The sequence below is a fragment of the Phaethon lepturus genome, unplaced genomic scaffold, assembly GCF_000687285.1.
Source record: "Phaethon lepturus isolate BGI_N335 unplaced genomic scaffold, ASM68728v1 scaffold47800, whole genome shotgun sequence".
Classification (NCBI taxonomy): Eukaryota; Metazoa; Chordata; class Aves; order Phaethontiformes; family Phaethontidae; genus Phaethon; species Phaethon lepturus.
The window spans coordinates 1,943-18,051 of NW_010514994.1; the positions used below are offsets into that span (position 1 = coordinate 1,943).

General features: G+C 38.6%; 1 protein-coding gene across 1 annotated transcript in view; it reads left to right on the top strand.

Moving 5' to 3' along the window:
- The first annotated feature begins 758 nt into the window (after positions 1-758).
- Positions 759-16,109, top strand: part of UBA6 (ubiquitin-like modifier activating enzyme 6) — a 28,006-nt gene continuing 12,655 nt past the window's right edge. The window contains exons 1-17 of the mRNA XM_010294596.1: positions 759-811; positions 2,349-2,443; positions 3,283-3,311; positions 4,112-4,206; positions 4,736-4,847; positions 5,946-6,026; positions 6,593-6,715; positions 8,583-8,706; positions 9,942-10,045; positions 10,841-10,903; positions 11,931-12,007; positions 12,687-12,753; positions 13,162-13,305; positions 13,982-14,049; positions 14,329-14,407; positions 14,613-14,693; positions 15,068-15,145. Coding sequence (XP_010292898.1) covers positions 771-811; positions 2,349-2,443; positions 3,283-3,311; positions 4,112-4,206; positions 4,736-4,847; positions 5,946-6,026; positions 6,593-6,715; positions 8,583-8,706; positions 9,942-10,045; positions 10,841-10,903; positions 11,931-12,007; positions 12,687-12,753; positions 13,162-13,305; positions 13,982-14,049; positions 14,329-14,407; positions 14,613-14,693; positions 15,068-15,145 — 1,461 coding nt within the window. The 5' untranslated portion in view covers positions 759-770. The remainder of the gene's footprint in view (positions 812-2,348; positions 2,444-3,282; positions 3,312-4,111; positions 4,207-4,735; positions 4,848-5,945; positions 6,027-6,592; positions 6,716-8,582; positions 8,707-9,941; positions 10,046-10,840; positions 10,904-11,930; positions 12,008-12,686; positions 12,754-13,161; positions 13,306-13,981; positions 14,050-14,328; positions 14,408-14,612; positions 14,694-15,067; positions 15,146-16,109) is intronic.

Consider the following 16,109-nt stretch of genomic DNA (forward strand, 5'->3'; position numbering starts at 1 on the left):
GGTCTGGGAAGCACCAATTCCCAACCTGCATAACTAAGAAACAAGCTGCCTAGTGGTAGTTTGTTCTTAATCCTAGTGCTTAGTTATCACTAAGGTAACTTAACAATGAAAAAGTCTTTGCTAGTGACTGAAGGCCTTAAAAGCACAAACTATGTTTTTTCTTGAAATCCTATTGAACTGTTTAACTTGATGTCTTAGTTAAATGTTGCATTAATTCAGATCTTTGGGTATTGATTTCTTCAGTTAGCTAAAACAGTAACTTGTTTCCTAAGGATTTTCAATTAACATAAAAATAACGCAGCATAAATAACTGTTCCTAGTCGTTGGGGGCTGTCCTATCTTATCTGAAAAAAAAAAACAACCCACCAATCAGGTAGATGCAAGTTAAACAGCTTGGAGCTGTCAATATAAAACAAAATTGTACCTTTAGTAAATCTAACTGTGGCAAATACAAGAAGTAAGTCTTGCGCCTCCTCCATGGGGAAATTAATATGTCTGTATTTTGACATAATTTATTGAAGGTTTGGGGGTTCTTGTCTTCTGGCTTCTGTGTGTTATCTAGATGTAACATCTGTCACCTAGATGCTGTGGTGTTCTATACGCTTCTTATGTCAAAGTGATTCCTATATAACATCACATTTGTGTTTTTCAGTTCTTCTACTGAAGAATTGAGTGGGGTGGGGAGGGAGGGCCAACTGTGAAATTGCATCCAATGTAACCAGATTATTTCTTTTTGTAAGCCTTTTAGTGTAAATAAATCTCATTACATCATGGCGGCAGACTCCATGGAAATTGATGATGCTTTGTATAGGTAAGACATTGTTCTTGACTTTTCAGCAAGACTTAGGTTTACATGCAGCAATGTGAAAGACAAGGCTTGAAAACAGTATCTACTGCCAGTTAGGTAAAGATGTACTTGTGTACAGTCTGTACTTGTGCTGCTGTGCCCCTCCTATTGTAAGGCAAAACCCCAAAGCGTTCGCAAGTGAAGTAGAACCCACTTCTTGCAAAGTTAGCAGTGAGAACTGGTTGAATTGAAGATGCAATCATCTTTCTGTAAAACTATTCCTTTATTGGTCTCATAACAGGTGTTTTCTGGCCATTATTAGTATTTGACCAGTGAAAAGCATAGGTAAATACTATGAAGTTTTACAAAGTTCCAATAGTATCAATAATGTGTGCTTTTTGGAAGACAGGAATAATACTTCTATTTGTAATGATTTTCTTTCTGCCTTTAGCTTGTTTCCCCTTTGACAGACTAGATATTCCTCTCTTTCCTGTTCCTCACCTTCTTTTGCTACCTTATTTTCGCCTTCCTTTTTGACATTATGTAATTTATCTCCTTCATAATTTCATTTATTCTTCAGTCTTTGCTATACTTCTCTGTCCTCATGAGCATCATCAGTATCTCTGTTATCCTCCAGGCTACAGGGTATTGGGTTTTGGGTTTTTTGGGGTAGATTAAAAAAAAAGAATTATTTTTTTATTACTAGTTTTGTTTTGTTTTGTTAGCTAGGAGTGGCTTGAGATCTTGCTATGGCAATAGTTCAGAGAGCCTGTACTGGAATAAATGGTATCCCTGGAAAACGGTGGTGGGATTAAAAATTTTTTTTATGTCTTAAAAAGAAAAAAAAAAATTAAAAAAACTCCAGCTGTATGCTGACCAAATGAGGCTTCTTCTTATTTAGCACAATGCTTCCTGTGTTGCATGTGTCATTTTACTTTTTGGCACTAGTCTTATGAAAGTCATACTTTTCCTTGGTGGGAAAGGTGGTATTTAGAAAGCTTTAAGTTTGATTATATAGTCGGAAACTAAGAGTCTTGCAGAGCTCAGGGTCTGACTACAAAAGCTGCTGCAACCTCTGGTTTGAAGATTTCTGATAACAAAGAAATTCTTTGGCTTGCTTGTGTCTTTAATAGTTAATTCCAAAAACCTACTATCCTGAATAGGTTTTACACTGCTTTAAAAGTAAAAGCTATTTCTCTTCTCCAAAACCTGTCACTGAAAAGGTCTGTACTAAATGCAGAAAATACTATTTGGATTGTGAGTGCAAATACTACATTTGATACACATTTATTTCCTAAACCAGCATGCAGTTCAGATACACGCATGTTATGTCCTCAGTTGCCTGTTGAATGGAGGGCTGGTAGACGGAACTGTGCACGTGTCACTAGTGACACATGCTCATCTGCAGGACTTGGTATTGCAGATTAGAAACTGATTGGGATGATGGAATAACTGAAAATATGTGAACTTTTTTTGAAATTACTGGGGATTCTTGACTTGCTTTCATATGCTCTTGACTTTATTGTTATCTTGTTTTGATCTGAATTTATCTTTGCTGTAGTCGCCAGAGGTATGTTCTTGGAGACACGGCAATGCAGAAGATGGCTCAGTCTCATGTATTCCTGAGTGGTATAGGTGGTCTTGGTGTGGAGATTGGTAAGTTAGGTAACATTTGTTTAAGCAGACACAAGTGTATGTAAACATACTAACCCAGAATACTTGTAAAGCTTATTTTAGAGTAATAAGCATGTCTGCAGTATCTGAGTGAATTTTTATGTGCATGATGTGTGTGAGTAACATCGCAGATGCAGGAAAGCTCCTGGACTTTTCTCTAGTAAGCTTTTTACTGAAACAAAATTTCAAAATTTATTTTAAAATGTGCTTCCAGGAGCCATATCGCTTTACCCAAAATCTTGTGTCTGGGGTGAAGGTTGAGGGTGGATAATCCAAGTTATTTCTTTAAGCATCAGTATCAATGAATGTAATACAGGAACAGCTATAGGCCGAATTATCCCCATATAGGAAATGGGGGCGTGAGTGGTAGGAGAACAGGTACAATTTAGTGAAAAATGCATAACTGCCCTGGTGCAAGAGACTCCTTAACAATTTCCCTTAGTCTTTTTATGAGCAAGATTTGTCTTGGCTGGTTCTTACCTGGGGTATTACCCTTTCAGCTGGCTTTAATGGTACTCTGTACCAGATGCCAGAACAGATTCATGGGGCTTTGCAGTTTATTGTCATCAGCGTCTCTGTAATCACGCTTGTGGGATGAACAGCTGACAAATGACAAATGTAGAGAGCCTTTTTAACCTTGCTCATGTTACTCTGCTTTCAGTGGTGCTGTAGAATGCTTGAGCCAAATGTAAAAGAGAACAAACCCTTAAGCTGTGAAGTTCTTAGCAATGACATAGTGTTGTATGTCCACCCACATAACTGTTCAATTACAGCTTTGCAAGAAACGTGCAACAGTCCCTCTGTCTTTTTGTTTTTTTCAGCCAAAAATATAACTCTGGCTGGGGTAAAGGTATGTAAAACAGTTCTGTTGTTGGGTATTCTTGGGTGAGCAGGAGAAAAAGGGACAACACTACTAGCTACCTAATCTTAAGTTTCTGAAATTGTCTTTCAGTAGAAAGACTGCAAAACATTTGAGGACCTGGGGGCGAAAACTTCTAATAATCTAGATGTTCTAGTGGTATGGTTTGAGTCTCATGTTAATGTCTGCTGCACTCCGAAATACTTTATGTAATATTTCAGCCAGCTGCTGATCAGACATTGAATCCTTTTGTATAAAGTGGCCTCTCCTAAACAAAATGGTATAAACTCAAAAGCCAAACTGTTCAAAACTATTATCCTATTCTGCCATCCATTAGAATCCTTTTGTGTAGACATTAGAATGGTTGGATGTTTTAATCCAACAACTGCTTTTGTGCTGCTGGGATTAATTTTATTAGAGACAAGCCTTTTAAAACTCTTTCTTCCAATCAAAAAAAACTTGCTTATAATTTTGGAAGTCCATTAATTTACAGACCACAATTGCCCCTCAATCACAGTGTGGCAAAAATCAACCTAGATATTTAAATGCTCTCATCACTGCAAGCTAGGAGGAAAATGCGTAATGAAATACATATTGCAGATGTGTTTCTGTCTCAAACAGTAAGAGTTTTCTTAGAAAAGAGGTTGGAGGAGCTTGTTCTTACATGTGGTATGACTAAATCTTCTGCAGTGCTAGTCCTCCAGCATTTTACGTGGGGTTTAATCCATTCTTTTGGGTGCTGTGAGCATGTACGCTTCTTCCAGTAAATGGTTTTTGCTGAACTTTCTTAGGCTCTTACCATTCATGACACCAAGCAGTGCATAAAATGGGATTTGGGGATCAACTTCTTCATCCATGAAGATGACATTACCAGTCAAAGGAACAGGTTGGTGAAGCCTTTGGAGTGAGGGAGGACTGAACTTGAGTAGGAGTAACCGTTTCAGCAGCAGCAAAAATAACAATTCATTGCCCAAGAGCTCCTAAAACACATATTAAATACTTGCTAAACCCCTCCTCTGGAGTTAACTGGCTTTTAGTACAGTGCCCAGGTATTAGCGGAAGTCTAGGTTGGGACTGGAGTTCTTTCCGAGTCAAACATCTCACTTCCTGCAGTTGGGAGCTTGTAATGTAAATTTAATAGTGGGGGCCAGGGGGAATTTCTTCCTTGGGCTTTCTCGGACACCTGTGAGAGACTAGACAACAGCCATGACACCAGACCATCAGTGAGTGCTGTTGTATATTGGGCAGAGCTATTTTCCTCAGAGCTGCTAGGAATTTAAGTGTGAATAAATGAGTTGGTGATTGTTGCCGGGAGACTTCCTGAGGGACTCTTAGGTCATGTGTGGTATGAAATTCTGTATTGAAAATACAATTTTGTAGATGTGTAAGAAACTTGAAAGTTGATGTTCTTTCAGGGCTGAGGCCACACTTCATCGTATTGCAGAACTTAATCCATATGTCTGTGTAGCAGCTTCAACTGTGCCACTAGATGAAACCACAGATCTGTCTTTTCTAAAGCAGTACCAGGTATGTCACTCTTAAAGTATTTGTATATGGTATTTTGCTCAGAGCAAACAACTTGAATTTCTTTAGATGAGTAAATAAAATAAAAACAAACTTTAAAGTACATTTTGAGATGATGTAGAAAGAAGTAGGTCTTGTATTTGGACTAATTAAGTGGTTGTGCTTAGTTTTTTCAATGCTGAAACAGTGGTTTTGTGTTACTAGCACTTTCTTACTACACTTACTATGGAATTTACAATGACAATAAATATCTAAGCGAGATTGCCATATAATTTTTTTTGTTTGTGTTGAAGTGAAACTGACTTTTTTTTTTTCCAGCTACATAGCACAGATGTTCTACATACATTTTGTGTGCTATATTCCAGGCAGTAGAAATTTAGGCTATATAATTAGAAAGATCATTTATGTGTGTACGTATCTAATGAAACGTAAGCTCCTCTGTGGTGGAATGAGGATGTTTTCAGTTGTTCACTCAGCTGTCTCCTGCCTGTGTGCATGGCTCAGTCTGAGTTGGGAACTTCTACTGTGTGGCTATGGGTTATACCCAAGATCACCAAGTTTCTGAATGTCCCAGCTATAATAAACCATGTATAACTGAATAGGACACAGTGCATATGCTTTGTAACCCAATACTATCCTAAACTTTAAAAGAATGCTTGCATGAATTGTGTATCTGCAATTTGATGCGCACCAGTACTTGAAGCTTGTTCAGACTTCTTGGTACACACTGATGAGTATCATTTGTGTTTGTTTTGCTAACTTTAATCTTAAAAATCAAGGTCTACATTTTCTTTGAGATTATCCATAACTATTTTCATAAGTATTCTAATTAGGTTTTGAGTTTCACAGCTGCAGTAAAAAAAAGAGAGTGAGAATTTTCTACTCCTGCTCTTACTCATCTTGTTTCCAAGAACTTGTGGAGCAGTAACCCATGTGTTCTAATGTGTAATGGGAAAACTGACTCAAGACTGCTTCCTTTGTTATGTGTGGGGGAAAGGAATCGGGACACACGAGTAACTTCCTGTTAGTACTACTTTCTCCATAGCCTGAAAACGTTGATTGCTTTTGGTGCCTTAGATTTATTTCTGTTCTTGTTCATAGTGTGTCATATTGACTGAAGTAAGTTTGTTGCTGCAGAAGAAGATTAATGACTTCTGTCATGCTCAGCAGCCACCTATTAAGGTAATAGAAAAAATTAAACACATGAATAATCTATGCAGTGAGCATTCTGGACCTCCAACATGTTATATCCAGAAATGGAGAAAGCTGGTTATGAGGTATATAGTTGTATGCAGATAGCATGTTGATGGAGCAGTATGAGTTTTGGGAGTATGATGCTGCCACTCTGTACATGTATCTGGTGTTATCTGGATACCAACCCAGAGAGCGACAGCTTGGTTCTTGAGGAGAGGGGAAAAAAAAAGTTCTGTTAAAGAAATAGTTCTCTCTGTTAACTCATAACTGTGCTGAAAGAACATGCTGAGACCGAATGTAACAGTAGTAGAAATGGCAGTATTTCGCTGCATATTGGTGTGATTCTTGTTCTTTGTGTAGGGGTCCTGAAATACTCATGCAGGTTCAAAGTCTGTCATGAATGTTGTGCTATATGGTCAGTGGCCTGGGTGCACATGGCAGGTTTCCACTGTAGAAGATAAATCTGCTATCCTTGAGCAAGGTTGAATGTGAGAATTTATTCCTTTGGCCTGTGCTGTTTTAGGGATGCTCATGATTTTTACTTTCTGTTGTAGTTCATCAGTGCAGATATATATGGAATATGTTCACGTCTGTTTTGTGACTTTGGTGATGAATTTGAAGTGCTGGATACAACGGGAGAGGAGCCCAAGGAGATCTTCATTTCAAATATAACGCAAGTAAGGGATAGAAGTCATTGTGCTGCTTTCATTTTTTTGAATAATGACCTGTTATAGGCTGTGTGACCTGCATTTCACTTCAGCAGCTTGCTAAGCAGTTGAAAACTGGCAGTATAATAGAGGCAGAGTTACTTCGTTCTTGTGTCTGGATCAAAAACAGTGATAACATGCTCACACTGTAGAGCATACTGATGCCTCCTGGTCATTACTTACAATGTAACATCACGATATTGAGGTGTTTTTGTTTTTGTTTTTGTTTTCAGTGAAAGCAAAATAAATTAGGACATTTAGAGAGAAGAGGACATAACCTTGGTGTGGGAATAGTTTAAGTCTTCTAAGGAGGCCCTGAAATAGGCATGAAAATAGCCTTTTTTTATGAGAAAATACAGCACATATAGAGGAGGACTACTGGAATGATCAAGGGGATTGAGAGCCTGTTTTGAAAAGAAATTTAAGGGTTTGTTTTAACCTACCAAAGCAGAGGTGATGAGAAGAGGATATTACTGCTGATACTTCCAGTGCAGAATATTAGAGAGGGTGCCCATTTGATCTTGTATTACTGTTTTATAAATGGAAATTATTTTAGCTCCTCCCAACTCTGGAGGTCCAGACTATAACCTCACTCATCCTGTAGCAAGTCTTTTGTCATATCTCCAGTCTAGATGTAATAATAACCAAACTAGAAGGGGTTGTTTAACAAGTTGGGTTTGATCTGAATTAAAGCTCACGATATGATGATTTGGTTAGACTGTTCTTTGGTATCTTTAAAAGGGAATGGATGACTTGATTGTTCTCATTAATTACATAAAGAGTACACAGTTATATTTCGTGGCTTGTGCTGATTACCTGCCAAGTCAAGGAATTAATATATATCTGTGTATATATGTGCTGCGATATATCAGCTGATACTTGAGTTTAGTTGTATCTTTCGTCTACTCTCTGAAGTGTAAAATTGACCAGAATTGCAACTCAATACCAAAACCACCATCAAGTGGATGTTCTAGTCCTGTGGAGAGGATCGAGGTGGCGTTCTGTCCCCAAATCAGAGAAGAATTTTCTCTGCTCAACTCATTTGCCATTCTCCATGCCACAGAGAATGTAGTCCACTGTAATTAACTTTTATGATACTTAACTGAAATCTTTGTAATATTGGGAGCTCAGGAAGGGATGGCAGGAGACTTTATAGGCCAGGCTTGCTTGCAAATTCACTATGCTACAGCCTGAGCAGCACCACAAGGTTTTGATGAGCTGTCCTCAGACTGCAGAGGGGTCTCTGCGTACATGGGAGGTTGGCATGGCATCCTGTAACAGGATGAGATGTCCAAGATTCTTGCAAGTGTAAGCTTGTTTGTTTGTGATCCACCCGAGGCTGTGGCTTTCCTGTATTTAAGGATGCCCAGCTTTGTAAGCGTCTTACCTTTCAAGAATGAGTTTCTTGTGTCCTTTTTAAGGACATCAGATGGAAAGCATGGAGTATTAAGGACCATTCACAAGACTTTATTTCTTAATGTCTGTGAAAATTTCTTTGTATAGTCTATTTTTTGTTTGGAAAAAGGAGGAAAAAATTGCTACTACTTCAGAAGAGAACAATGAATTTGACTGCTAAGAAATAACTTAGTTTGCTAACATGCTGAGGACTGTAAAAGGTAAAAATGAGAAAGTCTGTGTTAGGAAAACACTGGTAAACTGAAAATAACAGGACTGAAAAAGTTATCATAGGTAACTCCTTTGTTATGGCAGAACTGAGGTGCTTGAAGTATTAGAGGCTGCAGTTGCAATAGGCAAAAAGGTATGTGTCTACGATAAAGTGTGACTCCATTACACAAGACACTTTCCTCGTTGCTAACTTTGCCATTTTCACTTTCAGTCAAATCCTGGTATTGTCACTTGCCTTGAAAATCATCCACACAGGCTTGAAACAGGACAGTTCTTAACTTTTCGCGAAGTTAATGGAATGTCATGCTTAAATGGATCCACACACCAAATAACAGGTAAACTTGCTCACTCATTTGCAAAGTATTTATAGTTCTGGCCTGTTTTAGCTCACTGTTGTGTTAGTTACTGTAGCCAGAGGAGTACTGGGTTGTGCAGACCTCCAGTGAGGTTGCACAAAAAAATTACTTTCTGGTGCAAAGGTCTTCCTAGTGTTGTCTTGACTCCATTTCGATTTAGTAAAGTCTTGCCAAACTTATCTTGCTGCTTAAGGAGCAACGGAAACTCTCAGCTAAGTGGAAACTAGTTGACAGCCTCCGAGGTTACTGCCATTAGTTTGCTGACAAACTGTTCTGTTTTTTGGGGGGTCCTGTAATGCCTGTGCTTCTGTCATCGTTTTGTACTAAATTAATACCACTTTGTGTGTCACTGTTTGCCTTGTAGTTTTTTGGATGAAAATTTAAGTGTACAGGGATGCATTGACATCACTGTTTCTAAGCATGCTTATGAAGTGATTCTCATGATTTATGTTTACACTGCTTTGATCTGCATCATGCATCTCTCAAGGCATATTACTTTGTTCCTTTTGGATACCGGGGAATTGCCCAATTCCCAGATCTGAATGCCTTTGTGTGGAGCAGAAGAGAGAGTGGGTGGGTGGGGGTTGTTTGTTTTTAACTGTTTTGTGGTCTGAGATAAAAACAGTACCCTTGAAACACGTGGTTGAGTCTGTTTTCCCTGGACCCTTTTGTTCTGCTAGTGCTGATGCTGTGTTCAGTTCCTTCCTCTTAATTGTGGCCTAGCTTTTGTTTTCAGTTTTCCATGAATTAACAATTTTTGTGTCGTCTTGCTTTATCTGAATGATGCTCCTCTCATAAGAGGAATGATGTGACTGCCCATTTTGACTGCCTGATGTTTTAGTCATAGGGCTGAAATCCTACTCTGAGCGGTATACCCGGCACTGCTGTGCACAGTCTCAATAAAACTGAGAGTGATTTCATTTTTGCTACAGAGCTGTGGTCATCAGAATTCTTGGTAAATCTGCTGCCACTTTAAAAAGCTTATTTCATTAACAGATCATGTGAAACTAATACTTTAGCCCAGAAAAAGGCAGAGAGGGACAATGGTGTTTGTTAGGAGGATCATCTGTGTTTATGCTTTCAAAGCAAGGTTGCACACTACAAAATCACAGCATAAAAAGCGTTGGCAAAACCCCACTTTATTGTATGGAAGATTGTAGTATCCAATGACTCCTTTACTTATCAGTCACTGTTTATCCTCTTCTTTTTTTCAGTGGTATCACCTTATTCCTTCAGCATTGGCGATACGTCAGATATGGAGCCTTACTTACATGGAGGCATAGCTGTCCAAGTGAAGACGCCCAAGACATTTTACTTTGTAAGTGTGTGCTTGACATAACCAGGTTCTTGAGTGTTAAAGGTCTGAGCACTGGAAGCAGAATTCAGCAGATACACGATTTGGTTACCTGCAATTTGGGTTTACCCTAATTTTATTGGATGAGAATAGTGATACTGATTTACTAAACCATAGATAATAGGAAATGCTTTCTCTACACTGCCAGTGTAGAGAAAAAAAAAAGTATGGGCAGCCTATCCCTGTACTGCTGGGGACTCCATGAGGGTCTATGAATATATGGTTTCTTAGCAGCCTTCTGAGAAGAAGAGACAGTGGGATGAGTTTGTGTAAAGAGGAATTACAAGGCTGCATGGTGCTGTGTGCCTTTTTGGGCCCACAGAAAGTAGATCCTGACTGCCCTCAAACATTCTTCTAGAAGGTTGAGAGCGAGGACCAGCTGCTTCTGATAGGAGAATGCACAGCTCAGTATCTTGTCTCTGTGAAGCAGTAGCTTCCTGTTCTTCCTGAGTGGGGACATTCTACAAGCAAACAGCCAGTTGCCTATGAAATCTCTGATAGCCGACTTCAGAGCAGTTTAAGAGATGGGTCTTGCCAGTAGGATGTGAAACATCTCTCTGACCATTTTTGATTGACAAAACTTGCAGTAGATGATTATTTTATGCATCTTTTGTGGCATTAATAATGGAGAAAGTAATAGCAATGCTAGTATGAAAGGGTATTTGGTTCTTAGTCTCTCCAGGAAGAGTATTGTTTTGTCAGGTAGCAGTGACTTGTCCTTAAGTGGGTGTGTTGTTATCATGAATTCTATTTTTCCAGGAACGGTTGGAGAAGCAGATAACAAATCCATTATGCCTTGTTGCAGATTTTAGCAAGCCTGAGGTAATTAGCATATGGAGATTTTGGCATAAGTGCTTTAATGTTAAAACTACGTGGAATGTAATCTGCAGCTTTATGTGTAAAACAATGTAATTTCTTAACTCCATTCTGTAGTAGTTAAATATGAGTTTACAGTGTGAAATAAGAGTGAGGTATCAGTTTGTGTGGTCACACAGAATATACACGTTATGGCTTAGATCACTGTAGAGGCAAGTATATTGTAAATGCATAGCTCAGCCACCTCTGCTGTTTAAAATCTCAGGTTTTGATAAGTCTTTAATTCCTGGGAGTATAAATTTTGCAAGTGACACGATGATTTTTCCTGTATTTAATGATGTTTGGTTGATAAAAATCACACTGGCATCAAAGCTGGAATGATCAGAAAAAAAGTGATCAAAGGTTGGTTGGAAACTGGAGTTAACAGTGTAAGAATAATTTTTTTTTTTTCATTGAAAAAATAATTCAGAGGTATTTTTAAAATCTGATAGGATGCTAGCAGTATTTGCCTCAACACAGTTTTAGTTAAGTATTATGGACATGCAAGGCATGTAAGTCTTGGGCTCATTAAAATCTTAAACTAAAAAATGTCGATCTAATGATTTTTTTTGTTTGTTTGATAATGTAAGGTCTGACTTGCGTGTTCAGATTTTCTACATTTGACCCTTAATGCTGGGCTTTGGTATTGATGTTCGGCAAAACGCAATGCATTCTAATGTCCAGTTAAAAGAAGATTACCGCAGTTTCCAATTTCAGCACTAAATCCTTTTTGGGACTCTTTAGTTGGGCTCAGTTGAAGTGAGTGCTGAATGTGTGCGAAGGGTATTGCATTACTACTGAGTAATACTTTATAATCCCAGTTTGTAAAAGCATTAGTGTAAATTCACTTTAATGCTATTTAAAAACTTTTTTAGAGTGGTGCAGTTAAGAGACAAGGAAGTGAAATGGTAACAGAAGAGTTCAAATAGTTGCTTTTGTTTCCGTCAGTTTTCTTGAGTTTGTAACTGATAAACAGCTGTTGTCGTCTTAACAGGCACCTTTGCAGATCCATGTTGCCATGCTTGCCTTGAACCACTTCCAGGAGAACTTTGGTAGAGGACCAAACATCGGGTAATGCAGCAGTCCCGTGTTTCCTAAGCCTTGAATCAGACAGATCTCTCCTCTTATTGTAGTTACTGGCTTGATGTGCAGCAGGGTACCTTGTCTGTCTAGTACTTAATGGATGACATAGAAATGAAAAGTTCAAATGTAGGTGAAAAATGTTACCTAATGCATGTCTGGGTTTGTAACAGGGCTTTCATAATACAGCAATGGCACTTCCTGGGCCCAGGTAGATAGAAAATTCTTCTGGAGGAGGTCCTCCTCTGTTCCAGTTTTTTCACAGTGTGGTGTTAATATGGAAAAGCTGTTTCAGTGATCCCTTAATTATTCTGTAGTTTATAGATTAAAACAAAAACAAAAACAAAAAACCTGAAGGATTTGTTTTTCATTTTCAGTATTTTTTTTCAGCTGTATTTCTTGATGTGCATAATTTTGAGTTAAACGAGGCAAAACTACTCACAAAGTATAAATCTTAAGACTGGACTTGCACATGGGCTTCTCCACTGAGACCCCTGTTCTTGAGCTAACCGTAACATTTAAAAGTGTATCTTTAATGCTCACTGTTAAAGCTAATATAAATTTCCAAACTCTTCCTATTGTTTCCAGTGCTTTTTTCTCTGTTGATTGTGCTTCTAGAGGGACTCTGGAGTATTTAAGTGATCATTATTGTTTCTACCCTGGTGTCTAGATGCCTTCAAGATGCTGAAGAAATGCTGAAAATAGCCGTGTCTATAAGTGAAACACTGGAAAACAAAGTGAGTAAGGAATCCTTGTCATTATGAGTCATTTTTTATGCACTTACTTTCCTAAAGGCCATGCTTTAGTTGTTGGTCCTTGTTCTGGTCTTTGTATCCATCTTTAGATGGATCAGCTGGCTTTCTGAAGGCCACGCAAGGAAACGGACTGGTGTTTCAGCACGGGTTCAACCAAACATTCACCTGACATGAAGGCTGAATCCTGTGGCTACGTGAATCCAGTTTTTAGATAAATGCATATCTAAGTACAGGGTATACAGAGGATCTGTCTTGGCTGGAAACCATTTTGCTAGTCAGAGTGAAATAATTTGTCTGTCTTTTACTTGAAGAACAATAATCTATGAAACTGTCAAGCGCTGACTTGCTCCATTGACGGGATGAATCTGCTGTTGTTATGTCTTTTTTCAGCCTCAGGTGAATGGAGATGTAGTGAAATGGCTGTCTAGGACTGCTCAGGGATTTCTAGCCCCTCTGGCTGCAGCAGTGGGTGGTGTTGCTAGCCAGGAAGTCTTGAAAGCAGTAACAGGAAAATTTTCTCCGTTGCAGCAGTGGGTAAGGCTGTCTGGTTTTGTATCTTTATTTTGACAGTGATGTTACAAATGTATGGTTGTGTGTAAATGCTGTATGATCAAGATAGCCTGAACAACTTCTACAAGGAGAGGGGAAGACTTGAGACTGAATTTAGGAAAAAATATAATATTTTTATGTGTACAATAAAAGTGCAGCCAGTTTTAGTTAAAATTTTCGTATTTGGGGTTCAGACATAACATTCTTTTTTCCGCTAAGCAAGGAGAGCATTGGCCTGTCAGAGCATGGCTGCAAAGGTGTGATACAGTCCAGATGCCAGCTTAGGCTACTGTACAAGAGCAGTGCTTTCAGACTCTCAGGATAAGTGTCAGAATAAAGTTAGATTTAAGAACTTCACAGCCTACTTTGCGGGGGGAAACATGTCTGTCAGAAGTCAAAAGCTTGCAGCTCAAGTTTCAGTGAGCTTTCTTTCCCCTCTGTGTCCAGGTACTTTTTCCTGTCCACTAAAATTGTGAAGTGAACTGTAGGGAACTGAATGCTGTATAGTCTTCCACTGACAATAAAAACTTAGTGCTTCCACATTTCTAGACTATGTTGTACATAGGAAATATTTACTTTGTTTTTTAACCAAAAATAACATGAATGCTTTTCATTTTTTTTGTGTGTTTTTTTTTGTTTGGTTTTTTTTTTTTTTTTACAGCTATATATAGATATGTTAGACATTGTAACACCTCTAGAAAAGATGGGCTCTGAAGAATTTCTGCCACGGTAAATATAATTACAGTCTGCTGTTTTATGTACTGCTCACATCTGAGTCTCAAGCAGGCACAGAACATGTCTTTTTGCAAAGTTATTTCAGTGCCATTTGGTGGAGGGACAGATTTGGGGTTGAGGATGTGTGTCCTGTTCGAGCATGGGAGGAATAGGAACTATGGGGGACTCAGTCTGATTTTCTTCATTCACGTCAAAGTGCAGTTTGGCATCTATGACCACCATGATAAATGGCAACTTACTAGTCTTGTATTTTTGTCCCCTATGCCTGCATAGGGGTGATAGGTATGATGCCTTAAGGGCTTGTATTGGAGACTCTCTGTGCCAGAAGCTGCATGATTTGAATGTTTTCTTGGTGAGTATGAGTGACACTGTTACACTTTGTGCTAATGCTTTGTCAATATAGCTAACGTTCACTGTCTTCAAAATAATGAGAGCAACCCTGATGATGTGTGCCACTGCAGAATAAATGGTCCAAAATTGTAATGGGACTTGTCTATTATACTTGTTTTCATGGTTTTCACTTACGTTTCTGACTCTAAAAATGTCCTTTTCTTTAGGTTGGCTGTGGAGCGATAGGTTGTGAAATGCTAAAAAACTTCGCACTTCTTGGTGTCGGTACTGGGCAAGACAAAGGATTGGTAAGTCACCTGTTAACCTCACTTTCCTTATTAAAAAGTAATGTGACATGGAATAATTAAATAATTAGACTACTTAAAAACGTTGAAAGTCTGAGCCTTATTTCAGGTTGATCTGTGTGCAGAGGATGAAACGACCTCAGCATAGAGTGGAAGTAGTGTGCCATTAGAAGCAGAGCATATTTGGAGCAGTCTTGCTGTATTTTTGTTTTAAAACAAAACTTAATCAGTCAGTATAGGCAGAGCTGTTAGCCACAGTGCATGCCAACATGAGTGCTTTGTTTTGACAAGTTTCTGTAGAGATTTCATCAAGACTGTTGCTCAGTGCTACACTTAAATTGTAACTTCAGCTGTTGCTTTTGCCCCTTCTGACTTAGGTTACAATTACAGATCCAGACTTGATAGAGAAATCCAACCTGAACAGGCAGTTTCTTTTTCGACCTCATCACATACAGGTAGGCTTTCTTGTTCAAAAACCTTTCTGGACTATTGTTCTGTTTCCCTGTTCTGTGTCCCCACCAAGGGTGAATATATGTAATTCTGTCCAGAAAAGACTTAGACTGTAATGAAATACAGTGTCTTTTAAAATAATACCTAGAACTACGTTGGCATCCCACTTATCACTAGTGTTAGTTGAGTAAAATTGGCTGGTCTGATCTTCATTTGTACTGGTGTCTTGACTAATGAAATCTCTCGAACTGGAGACTCAGATGAGGAATGCTGTGTTGCATCAGAAGCTGTCATGGGTTAATATGCCAGAAATGCTTTACTATACCATTGAATTTTGGGGAGAATAAAATGAAACAACAAAAAATAGACAGCACTGACAGAAGTGTTCTAAATAGAAGAACTGCTGCTAATGGAACTTGACCAAAGTTGCTATCTTCTGACTTAATTCAGTCTTCATTAAGCTGGTAAATAGCTTGGCAAAAAAACATGTGCATTCAGTAAATGCGTGATACAGAAACCGGTGATTCCTTAGAAGCAGAGTGCATATTCCTGTACTTGCAAACTCAGCACAAAATAAAAAATGTGGCTCAGATCTTGACAGCAATGGGGGAAAAGGATTCCCCTGCTGAAAACCCAGCAGCTGAATTTTCTGCCTCCTGTTTATGTCTAGTAAATCTGGGAACAGATTGCATTTTGGATGGATAGATAAATGGAAGGTGAACTCTGCAAGCTTTCAGAAGCCACACTGTCTTGAGTTCCACTGTTCTAAGTGCTGATCCCTAGATAATTGAATGTATTATGGCTAGAAGTGTCAGGTAGGTTAAGAACTCCATTTCAGTTTAGCTTCTGAAATTGGCTTTGTGTGGAATGCCTTGCAGCAATGTGATTATTCACAGGTGTTTGATGTCTGTGCTGCATAGACATAGTCACAATAACTAATGGGTTTATCCTCTGACAGTCATGAACCGC